General features: G+C 38.0%; 2 protein-coding genes across 2 annotated transcripts; both read right to left on the bottom strand.

Annotated features, from left to right (window-relative positions):
• Positions 1-607: 607 nt before the first annotated feature.
• LOC143880703 ((-)-germacrene D synthase-like) lies at positions 608-1,358 on the bottom strand. The gene is made up of 2 exons (XM_077383677.1): positions 1,091-1,358; positions 608-984 (listed from the first exon to the last, which is right to left on the bottom strand). Exons 1-2 carry the CDS (start codon positions 1,356-1,358, stop codon positions 608-610), a joined length of 645 nt encoding a protein of 214 aa, XP_077239792.1.
• Positions 1,359-4,993: 3,635 nt separating this feature from the next.
• Positions 4,994-10,075, bottom strand: LOC143882332 (beta-cubebene synthase-like). Its single transcript, XM_077385874.1, has 7 exons — positions 9,870-10,075; positions 8,537-8,798; positions 8,057-8,429; positions 7,618-7,839; positions 6,533-6,671; positions 5,824-6,072; positions 4,994-5,351 (listed from the first exon to the last, which is right to left on the bottom strand). Exons 1-7 carry the CDS (start codon positions 10,011-10,013, stop codon positions 5,061-5,063), a joined length of 1,680 nt encoding a protein of 559 aa, XP_077241989.1. The 5' UTR covers positions 10,014-10,075; the 3' UTR covers positions 4,994-5,060.
• Positions 10,076-12,703: the final 2,628 nt, after the last annotated feature.

A 12,703-nucleotide genomic window follows, 5' to 3' on the forward strand; every position in this document is an offset into this window, starting at 1 on the left:
TCTATCGTTGTGCTGATTTTTTTTAAGCCTTCCATAAATTGATGTTGTTCTTCCATCATCTTCAAAGCAAGTGCTTTAATCTTTTCCAAATTGTCACGTATTGATTCCCAAAATTCTGAAGACGCAGCCATGGCGCAGGATCTTCCGCTTTGATACCAATTGTTACATGCCTAATTGGCCGTAACGGAAATAAACGAAAATAAAATAGAAATGAGGAGGAGAGAGGTTCATTCGAGGCAACCGGACCTCCTAATGGCTCGATTCGAGAGGAACCATGACTCTCCTAGAACAAAGTCTCCTTTGTGTTGTAAAATTCTTCTCTTTCATTTTCATTAACATAAACTTCCTAAATACAAGAATGAAGGTAGTGCCACATAACTACCCCATTAACCCACTTACATAACACATAACAAGTAACCAACACCCACTAACAAGACACATCTACAACAACTAACTCCCTCTATCCTAAACCCATACACCATAGCTAACACCCATAACTCTAAAACACATCCTCACAACTAGACAATAATCAGATTATAACTACCCATATGCACATTAGTTATATGCACATAACAACACACAAGGACATATTATCAGTTAAAATAAATTACCTCGTAAGATCCTTTAACTCCATTTGGTGCAACGATTGTAAGAGATTGAAATCTAACTTTGCAAGCTCTAGAAGCACATCATTTTGTTTATTCTCTGGTTGGTATATTGAGATGTAATGCCTATGCTCTAGCCTTGGTAAACTCTTCCATAAGGGCATCTCTAAGGCATGCTCTATCTGTGTTGCAAATTTAGAATCGTGATCGCTTATACCAGATTTAAGGTGTTTCCGTGTAAATGCAATGGCCTCATCTAATACATCCTCTCCTTGTGTACTGAGATATGCCACTTCATACAAGCTTAATAGGCCCCTCATACCACTAATTAAGGTTGAGTTGAAGTTTCCCTGCTCATCTTTGAACTTTTTAAATACATCTGTTTCAAAATCCAGCAATGTCATGTTATAAAGGATGTGAATGACAAAACTAGTGAAAGTAGCACAAGTTGTGCAATGAAAAATAGAAACAAAAAAAGGATTTACCAGAAGAAACATTAAACACATGCTGTCTTAGTAGTCGAAATCGGAGAGCAACAACATATAGATCATCGTCAGCAGCATAGGTATGGGATTCGTATAGTTGATGTAGTGCCTCGTTAATCTCCATTTCAAAACGATATGCCACTCCAAGACGTTGTAGCACATCGATCAAATCTATTTCTTGTTGTGACCCCTTGGCACTGCTTAGCATTCTCTTCACTTCTTCCTTCAACTCTTCAATCCGCTTAGTCCATCCATGTAATTTCTGCATTGTACCATTCAGAAACAAATGTACATTAGCTACTATTACAACGAAACGTTGTAATTCAAATTAAATAAATGCTATAATTCAAAATAAATGAGCGTTCTCTCTCTCTCTCTCATGTAGTTCTCTATTGAATACATAAATCCACAATTTTGTTTTCTTCTAAATTTCATACAATCGTCCTTTTTCTCTGTTTTTAATCCTAACTACATAAATAGATATAATAGAAGACAAAAGAGATCACATCTAAAAACCCAGATCCGGGTCAAAATGCAGCCAAGAAAGATCCTTGTCGACTCCGCACAGACGTGGCAAAAAATGCAGTTGACGAGGTCATAACTCAAGAGAGTGAAAGGAGTTTTTATTAACTCTATAGGGCAAAATGCGGAACGTGGCCAAGGGGAAAGAGAGTTTACTCAGGGGAGTCCTCAATGACCCGGGGAAGTTTTAGATGCTTCAGATGACCTAAAAATAAACCGTTGAAGAGAGCATCCCCTAACATCACGAATGAGATCCCACATCGGAAAGGGTGGAAAAGTTGTTGGGCTATATATGTAGATCTCCCCTCTCCCCCTGTAGATGCGTTTTCACTATCTCTAAGGGGCGGGCCCCGCGGAGTGGTTCGGGCACGGTTAGTAATGCTGGAAAACAAAATCGGGGAGGGTGGAAGACCCAGAATCAGACAATATTTACACAGTCAGGCTGGGGCGTGACATAATGTTGTCAGATCGGGACCTCCAATCTAGTACGATGTGCCAGCGAGGACGTTGGGCTTCAATGGGGTGGATTGTGAGACCCCACATCGGAAATGGAGGAAAATTTGTTGGGCTATATATGTGGATCTCCCCTGTAGATGCATTTTCAGCATCTCCAAGGGGTGGGTGCCCTGCGGAGTGGGTCGGTCACGGTTAGTACTGTTGGAAAACAAAACCGGGGAGGGTGGATCTTTCACAAGATTTGGACACCAATTTGGGGAATTAAAAAATACTCACTGTTGGAACTCCAAGGCATGTGATAACAACAACAACACTAACAATAATAAATAAAAGCCCTAGATGGAAAAAAATCAAACAAAAGCAAAGCCCTAGGGCAAGGAGAAATATAAAATAGGAAGAAATCATGAACCTCCAGATGCAATCTTGTTCCACCACCAACTTTCAATGGTATCAGTGCTGATAGTTACTTAGATTGGTCAATTTCCAATCAATGATACAGCATGGTTTTTACCGGTGCGCTCGGAGCCCATTCTCGGCTATCGGAGATTGAATATTGTTTATGTTTCCTATTTTAAATTGAAATTGTGCTCAAAGAATTTTGGTTTTTGGCCTACAAAATTTCAAGCGATCCATTGGGAATATTGGATTCCTTGCGTTGATTGAAATCAAACGAGTAAAAATCCAATAGTTGGATCAAAGGTTATGGTGAAAACAAGGAAAAATTGAAAAAGAAACAAAACTAAGTTTTTTGGACTCGGTCGACCGAGGGGACCTTCGACTGACCTAAGATGGATTCGGTCGACCGAAGCCCAGGCTCTGGGTTTTTTTAATATTTTGTCTGAAAAGGACTGCATTCTCATAACCTCCTTTTCTTTTCATGGACCCCTTTTCGAACGTCTTGTTGAAGATTTATGTAGATCTTTCTTTTCTTCACACTCCATTCCTTGAAGGATTGAATACACCCCAACTATAATTTTGCTTCTCTCTTTCGTTCCTTATTTCCGCTCTTTCTAAATAGACAGTAGCAAAAACTAACCCACATGGCTCTTTTTATGGTTTGGATCAGTGTGTGATTTGTTTTGCCACTAAATGTAGGGGTGTTGCAAGTTGGGAAAGAAAAGGAACTGGATGTTCAGCAAGAGTGATGGACTGTTGCATGTATCATTTCTCTCTCTATCTCTCTTTGGAATGTATGCTCTAGTTCGGCAAAGCTATTGCATCCTTGATCGGTTATTTTCTAGTTGGAAAATCGCATGAGCAGAGGCCACTTATGCTAGGATGTTAATCATACGTTTTTATCAGCCAAGTAGTGTTGACGGGGATTCTAGCCAATGCCAGCTGAAATCCTTTCTCGGCGAAGTCACCGTCATTGCCGTATTGATATTTTTTTGCCATTAGCAGCTCGTCGGAAAGCCAAAGCCGATCGGTGCAAACTTGTCGCTGCAATCGGCTGTAGCTGAACATGAACATGGGCTATTTTTTTAGTTGCCAGAAGAGAGAGGGCACTTTTGGGGAGAGAATGTGAACCATTTGTTTTTGCCGGCAATATTGGTTATAATTTTTTTTATCGCAGAAAAACATACTTAATTTTTTTTTGAAAAATAATAAATATTAATGAGAATTTTTTCCATCGCTAAAAATTAAATGACTTTTTTTTTAATTTTATAAGAGCAGGTTGGTTGAAGTGGACGCTTGCCTAAGGAGTTCTGTGTGACCGTAAAATCCCTACCAAGTTGAAGGGAAAGTTTTATAAGAGAGCTGTGAGGCCAGCCATGCTGTACGGCTCAGAATGTTGGGCCACCAAAAAGCAGCATGTGTATAAGATGAGTGTAGCGGAGATGCGAATGCTTAGATGGATGTGAAGCCACACAAGGTTAGATAGAATTAAAAATGAAGACATTCGTAAAACGGTGGGGGTGGCTCCAATCGAGGAGAAGATGAGAGAGCACCGCTTAAGATGGTTTGGACATATCCAACGTAGGCCTTTGGATGCTCAGGTGAGAAGAGGTGACTCGTGCCAAATTGAGGGAGTAAAAAGAGGTAGGGGTAGACCGAAATAACATGGGTAGAAAGAGTGAGGAAAGACTTGATAGCTAGGAACTTAACAGAGAACATAACCTTGGATAGGATAGAATGGAAGAAAATGATCCAGGTAAAAGAACCCAACTAGAACCAGGATTAGAGCCGGGTAGATCCATTTTACCTTCTTCATGAATTTTTTTTTCTAAAGGATTCATTTAGCTGACCGCAACTAGCTTGGGGCAAAGGCTTTGTTGAGTTGAGTTGAGTTATTAAAAAATACTTATTAGTGACTTTTTTTTTCCATTTCCATTTCCTTGAATTTCCATTGCAATTTATGGGACAGATTTTGTGCGCCACCAAAAAAGGGGTTTTCTTGTACTAAGAGTATTTGTGCTAGTGTGACCTATTAGAATAATTGTGATTTTATACTTAATATCTCTATTAGTGTAAAGATAATCTATGATAACCCAAATCAAGTATGTATCACAGTACTCATTTGTTCTCTTCACAGTGAACTTTGCTTTAGACATGTTTCGTAGGTCACTCTGTATTCAGTTTGGGACAAAACATACAATACATACTGTCATTCAGAGGAGATATTAAACACGTACAAAATATTAGTACGCCTATTACATAATATATATCCAACAATTTAGACAACATAGTAAACACAAAGTACTATTAACGCTCGAGGAATGATAGATGCAAGGGGCCTCTTTATGCAAGGGCTAGAGAGGAGCCCTAGACTACATCCACGTCATTAAGAGCAACCGAATTCAGTTTCTCAACCGAATTTAAAAATGATGTGGATCTATTCAAGGGCCCTTCTCCAGCCCTTGCATAAAGAAGGCCCTTGCATCTATCATTCCTCTTAACGCTATTACATGTTACATACAACAGTAATAAGATAATCAATATTGCTTTATTCAAGTACATCTAAACCATAAAAATAAGTAAACCGCATCTATTCTTAAAGGGCAATCGGATCAACAAACAACAAGGTGATACACTCTTTGGTCTTGCCGTTTGAGAAGGTGTATCCATCTTCATCTTTGTATAGTACTTCCATAACACGTGCGAGATTGACGATTCGCATAAGAAGAGTAAGGGAGACAGGGCGGTCGAGGCATGCTTTATTTATGTCTTTCCATGCAATCACTATCAATTCTCGAAGCTTAGCGCACGCCTCCTGCTCTGAGATGCCATGCTCCTTGACATAACATTGGATTGATGATGCAACATGCCCTCGTTCTTGTTCAAACTTCAAATGTCAATAATACATAAAAATAATGTTAAAATCAATCAAAAAGTAATTGCATATTTTATCATCCTATCTCATGTATCTTCATTAGTTGATGCTTGTATTATGATTTTTCCTTCTTTTTTTTTGGGTAAAAAGGCTGTCTTTAAATGATAACCTAATGGCTGGACATAAAACACCTTCTGACTAAGACAACAAACTAAGTTTTTTTATTAGTTGGATTAGTTTTTTAACTTTAGTAGGTTTAACAATCTCTTAAGAAATGAGTGGTAGTTGGTTGGTTAGGAACTTAGGATAAGTAAGTTATTTTATTGAGAAAGTTGTTAGTTATTAAAATCGTCATGATACATGACATGAATATGAAAGTCATTTTAAGGCTTTATCATATCATTACGTCCACTTAGCATCCTACCTTATTTTCTCAATATTATTATTTTTCATCTCTATGTTTTCACGTAAATCAGCATCCAACCTTGTTTCCCACGATGTCATCTTGCAGTCGGTTAACTAGTGATGCATCCATAACAACCTTAGGTCTTTTGCTTGCCCAATCAAATGCCTCCTTTGTTTCAATTTCACCCATCCCGACAAAAGTAAGGATAGTAAGCATTGGGTAACCACAACTGATCAATGAGATGCTTAAATGTTCATTGAATAGAGGTACATATCCCCTGTTAAACCATTCAGCTTCAGTAAAGTATGCTCTTGTTAAACCTCTAATCTGCGATAATAACAAGCCATTCAACCATAATATTAGAAAATAGCAATTATCATTGAAATGGAAAGACATGGTTATCTTCCTGTAACAAATCTAGGATGCTGATATTGGCACTTCCATGTTTTAATAATTGCATAAGGGTAATGATAAATTCACACACCATGTAGGATAATTCACTCCCCTGTAACGTGAATTGATGTTAAAAACGTTGAAGTCTGCCACGTACCCTCCTTTAAAGGGGTGCGAACTATCCTATAGGGGGTGTGAATGTATCATCACCCTTGCATAAAAATCAGGTTGTCTTTTCTTTTTTAATTGCTTTTGAGAAATTTTGAGAAACATTTAAATAATAAAAGACAAGATGAGTTTGTGCAATTATCAAAACAAGGTATTGCCAATATCAGTAGCCCAATTCATATGTTCATAATATGTGTCAAATTTTATGTATACTCAGATGTCATACTCCTTCTATTAAGTATGGTACACGATAGGACTTTCCTTCAGCTGCAAGTTCCTCTTCTATTTCCTTGACATTATCCAAGAGAGCAAGATAACACACTTTCATATATTTTGGAAGCTGATCTATGGACTCAATAGCCCACCTGAAATTAATTAACCATTCACATTATCAGTACTTGACTAGTTAATGATTCTCACATTAAACTAAGAAGTTATTTTGTTACAAGATATGGTGTCAGAATGTGAAGGGTCGTTGATTAAAGCATCAATTTCGTGAGTTAAAAATAAGATTACCTCTAGATATGGTGAGTGATATTTTTCCATCACCATTCTAGCACAGTATCAGCAGTATAATACCTTTGGTAATATTCTGCTCTTCTAAAGAAGAGAGAGAGAGAGAGAGCATCGGGGGGTTATAGGATCCTATTATTATATGAGATGAGAATTCATAGGATGACTAAGGGCATGATTGGAATCCACAAAAATATATTTCATGGAATATTTTTTTGTGAGGAGGTTGTGAGTGAGGAGAGCATGATTTGGTAATGAAAAACGGATGAAAAAAAATATTATTTAAAACAGGAAACTTTTTTCCCTATCTTTTCATGCATCATCGCACCCTTTCATCATTCACCACCTTATCAAGTCTCTATCTCACCGTCCTCTTTACTGTTCTTTTACGTTGGCTAAAGAAATATTCTATGAATTTTATTTTCATGGTTTCCAAAGATACCCCAATTTTAAGTGCGGTGGCAACATTTAGCGTTGTATTGTAATTTGGGACGAGTGTCTCAAATAAGTTACGATGTAGCCTCAGTTCTTTCTTTGATGTGTCATTCATCATAGTAGTCCTTTGACATATTAGCTAAAGGGATATGATATCAACACAACCACGTTTTGATATACGAGCTCACCAATCTTGTCTTCTAATATTTAAAGAGCTGTCAAAAGGTCATTACGGTTCCCAAAAAACTAAAAACAAAAATACAAAAAGTTGGTGTGCTGATATCATTTCCATAACTAAAATGATATAATATAGTAGTTTCTAATCAAAGCAATATAAATAAAAGATAAATGTAAATCGAGTACCTATCGAGTGCATCTGTGAATAGTTTTAGTTCCTCGAATTTACCATACACATCATAAATGTCATCAATCACTGATATTATGGATAATATTTTGGCAGTCATTATTCTAGCTCGAGAGTATTGTGGTTCAAAATACACTCCATTCGCCCAAAAAAAGTATAATTCCACGATTCGGTCCCTTGCAAAAGGCATGTTTCCTGTAAGATCCATCTCTTTCCACCACCTGTAAGAGATATCAATATATAGTCCATTATAATCGTAGGGAATCAAATGTGGCATGTTTGATTTCATGTAATACAAAGAAAACCCTATAGTTTTGAAATTATATGATGAGTGGATAATATGATTATGATGAAAGAGACCGAAATCAAGAGCGCTACCCGCCTTGATGGTTTCTCTATAGCTCGATAGTGGAAATATTATTAGTTAAAATAAATTACCTCGTAAGATCCTTTAACTCCATTTGGTGCAACGATTGTAAGAGATTGAAATCTAACTTTGCAAGCTCTAGAAGCACAACATTTTGTTTATTCTCTGGTTGGTATATTGAGATGTAATGCCTATGCTCCAGCCTTGGTAAACTCTTCCATAAGGGTATCTCTAAGGCATGCTCTATCTGTGTTGCAAGTTTAGAATCGAGATGGCTTATATCAGATTTAAGGTGTTTCCGTGTAAATGTAATGGCCTCATCTAATACATCCTCTCCTTGTGTACTGAGATATGCCGCTTCATACAAGCTTAATAGGCCCCTCTTATCACTAATTATGGTTGAGTTGAAGTTTCCCTGCTCATCTTTGCACTTTTTAAATACGTCTGTTTCAAAATCCAGCAATGTCATGTTATAAAGAATGTGAATGACAAAAGTAGTGAAAGTAGCACAAGTTGTGGCAATGAAAAAGAGAAACAAAAAAAGGATTTACCAGAAGAAACATTAAACCCATGCTGTCTTAGTAGTCGAAATCGGAGAGCAACAACATATAGATCATCGTCAGCAACATATGTATGGGATTCGTATAGTTGATGTAGTGCCTCGTTAATCTCCATTTCAAAATGATATGCCACTCCAAGACGTTGAAGCACATCGATCAAATCTATTTCTTGTTGTGACCCCTTGGCACTGCTTAGCATTCTCTTCACTTCTTCCTTCAACTCTTCAATCCGCTTAGTCCATCCATCTAATTTCTGCATGGTACCATTCAGAAACAAATGTACATTAGCTACTATTACAACGAAACGCTGTAATTCAAAATAAATAAATGCTATAATTCAAAATAAATGAGCTCTCTCTCTCTCTCTCTCCTGTAGTTCTGTATTGAATACATAAATCCACAATTTTGTTTTCTTCTAAATTTTATACAATCGTCCTTTTTCTCCGTTTTTAATCCTAACTACATAAATAGATATAATAGAAGACAAAAGAGATCATATCAATGTTTAAAAACCCAGATGCGGGTCAAAATGCAGCCAAGAAAAGTCCTTGTCGACTCCGCACAGACGTGGCCAAAAACGCAGTTGACGAGGTCATATCTCAAGAGAGTGAAAGGAGTTTTTATTAACTCTATAGGGCAAAATACGAAACGTGGCCAAGGGAAAAGGAGTTGACTCGGGGGAGTCCTCGATGACACGGGGGAGTTTTAGATGCATCAGATGACCTAAAAATAAACCGTTGAAGAGAGCATCTCCTAATATCATGAGTGAGATCCCACATCGGAAATGGAGGAAAAGTTGTTGGGTTATATATGTGGATCTCCCCTCTCCCAGTGTAGACGCGTTTTCAACATCTCCAAGGGGCGGGCCCCGCGGAGTGGTTCGGGCACTGTTAGTAATGCTAGAAAACAAAATCGGGAGGATGGAAGACCCAGAACCGGACAATATTTACACAGTCGGGCTAGGGCGTGACATAATGGTATCAGATCAGGACCTCCAATCCAATACGGTGTGCCAGCAAGGACGTTGGGCTTCAATGGGGTGGATTGTGAGATCCCACATCGGAAATTGAGGAAAAGTTGTTCGGCTGTATATGTGGATCTCCCCTGTAGACGCATTTTCAGCATCTCCAAGGGGTGGGCGCCCCGCGGAATGGGTCGGTCACGGTTAGTACTGCTGGAAAACAAAACCGGGGAGGGTGGAAGACCTAGAACCTGACAATATTTACACAGTTGGGCTGGGGCGTGACATCATGTGTTGAATCAAAAGAGCATGAGATACGCATGAACCATCGTAATTAAAGGTGATAATTGAATTTCTGTCTACCATTTGATCATGCGTGTAGGTGAGGAAGTGATCACCCCAAACGCTTGGGTGATACACTTCTGATTTAGGATTGAGTTGTGGCTTCTCATCTTCCTGTGGATTGAAGTAAGAACCAAAATAAGTGGTTGCAGTTACGAGATCCATAGGAATGGAAAGGGTGGGAAAGGAAGACAAGGGTGGTATTGTATTTTGTGGTGGAGGAGTCACATGAATCGTTATTTATAGGCATCAAAAGGAGGCCTGCTATATTTAAACATAAAAATGGTAGAGAAATAAGATAATGACATCGAATATACACATGAAGTAACAATCGTTATTTATAGGCATCAAAAGGAGGCCTGCTATATTTAAACATAAAAATCGTAGAGAAAAAAGATAATGACATCGAATATACACATGAACTAACAAATAAGAGAAGAAAGTGAGAGGGTGAGAAAGAGTAACGTGACCAGCAAATAAATGTTTTCTACTTGTTTTAGTGCCTTAGATTTTTATTTTTTTTAAAGTATTCCACCCACATTTTCCCCATACAACCGAATAAGTACAAATCAAATATAAATATTGAAAAACGTGTTTGTTGTCCACATTATACATAGGCAGTAGGAGAAAAAATGTGGATCATATGAGTATCTAACCCTCTAAGTCAAAGACGTGTGCTTACATATGTATTAATGCTGATAAATTAACAACCCCCCTCTTACTCTCTCCAACTTGAACACTTGGCGGGGCCAACAATTGATTTGTTTAAATCTTTGGGCAAGGTAGGCCCTTTGATGGACTGTGTACCACCCACACCATGGGATGATCCAAACCGTCCATTTGATGGGCTGCAATGTAAATAGGTTGTGCCCCAAAAAAATCATTTCCATAGCATGATACAAGCCCTCGATCTATAGAGAAACTGCATAATATGGAAACCACTATAGATCGGAGAATTGTGATCATCCTATGGAAATGATTTTTGGAGCATAACCAATTTACATTGTGGCCCATCAAATGGACGTTTTGGATCATCCTATGGTGTGGGACGTAAAGCCCATTTTGAAAACACATGACTATACGGGCTAACACAATATAAAAACTCGATTGTCACAACCATAGTTAGCAAAATGACGTTTTAAACTGCATTTTTTCATAAAAACATGTTTTAATGGTTTACTATTTCTTACTCTGTTTAAAACTTTTACTGTCCGACTTTTTAGGAAAACACCATAAACACGTTGAAAATGTATGTTGTTGTGTTTCCATTTTGTTTACCACTTTTTGTTTTTTTTTGAACCAATACTACATTAAAATCAAACCTTCACCATCCTTTTTTTTGGCCGAATCGTCTTTTTGCTAATTACTCTCTCTCTCTCTGAACATGAAACCTTAGTGGGGCCCAACAATGAATGGTTTAGATCATATCTTTGAAGAAGTTTGATGCCATAAACATGTATTTCTACTAAAAAAAAACCACTTGAGCTTACTTTGTTCGAAGATCCAAACCATTCATTTGTTCCGACCCAATGTCAATAATGTCAATAGGCCATATCCCAAAAAAATCTCCCTAGGATGATCCTAAAACTTCAATCCAAGGAGATACATACATACGTATGGTGTCGTCGTATTAGATTGGAGGGCTATGATAATCGAGATGAGTTTTGGGGCACATGCTACTTACATTGAAGCACAACAAATGAATGGTTCGGAACTTCGAACAAAGTTGCTCAATGAATTTTCTAAAAAAATAGCGAGGTGGGCCCAGTGTCTACTGCGTCTGTTTGTAGGTGAGCATATATTTCAAAAAATACAATGAAGCCTACCTTGTTCGAAGATCAAAAACATTGTTGTTGTGCCTTAATGTTTCTAGAATGTACCTCAAAAATCAGCTCGATCATGATCCTAACCCTTTTAATATTTACATAAACAACACCATATAGAAAAATCTATACATCGAAGAGCTTGGATCAACCAAAGGAGATGATTTTCATGGTACGGTGCATTTAATTTGGGGCCTACCAACTAAATGGTTTAGATCTTTGTACAAAGTGGAGCCCACTTTATTTAAAAAAAATAAAACAATTCTGTGCACCTCCGTATATACCCCATACAATGCATACTTATTAGAAAATTCATTAATACCCTTGTTCCAATATCCAAACTCTACATTTGATGGGGCCCAACGTAAATAGGACTTTCCCTGAAGGGATAATTACATTTACACCCCCTCAACTATGGCCAAATTCCACTTCTGACCCCGTGGTATCGACTTCACCAAAGACACCCTCTCATCTTTCAATAATGCTTGTTACATGACGGGGTGGACGGGAACGAAGAAATTGCCAGGGGGTGTTTTTGATGAATTTTGAACTGTAGAGTGTAAAGTCAGGGGTCTACTTAAAAATGTTAGAAAGTTGATCGAGGGGTGTCTTTGGTACCTTCGATACCACGGGGTTAGAAGTGGACTTTGGCCATAGTTGAGGGGGTGTATCTGTATTTTTCCCTTCCCTGAAAATCATTTTCATATGATGATTCTAACTCAAAGTTATGTAGAGGCTGATCGAAGGGTTTTGCTCATCCTATGGAGTTGATTTTATGGGCAAGGCCTATTGGGGCCCAACAAATGAACGGTTTCAATCTTTGAATAAGCTGGCCCCACGCGAATGTAAGGATTGTGTCTGTGTGGCCAAATGGACCACATTAATCGATAATCTACTGCTAGCATTAGGCTACATTAATAAATTAGGAGAGATCAACAAAGCGTTTGGAATGATCCAGTACTCCTTAGGTAGTTTTCAGCTTTCTACAACCTGATTGCATACAGTTTTCTATCATCACTAGCGGTTATAGGG

This window comes from Tasmannia lanceolata, unplaced genomic scaffold (assembly GCF_043159265.1).
Source record: "Tasmannia lanceolata isolate RefF3 unplaced genomic scaffold, GAP_Taslan_0.1 ptg000007l, whole genome shotgun sequence".
NCBI classification, from domain to species: Eukaryota; Viridiplantae; Streptophyta; class Magnoliopsida; order Canellales; family Winteraceae; genus Tasmannia; species Tasmannia lanceolata.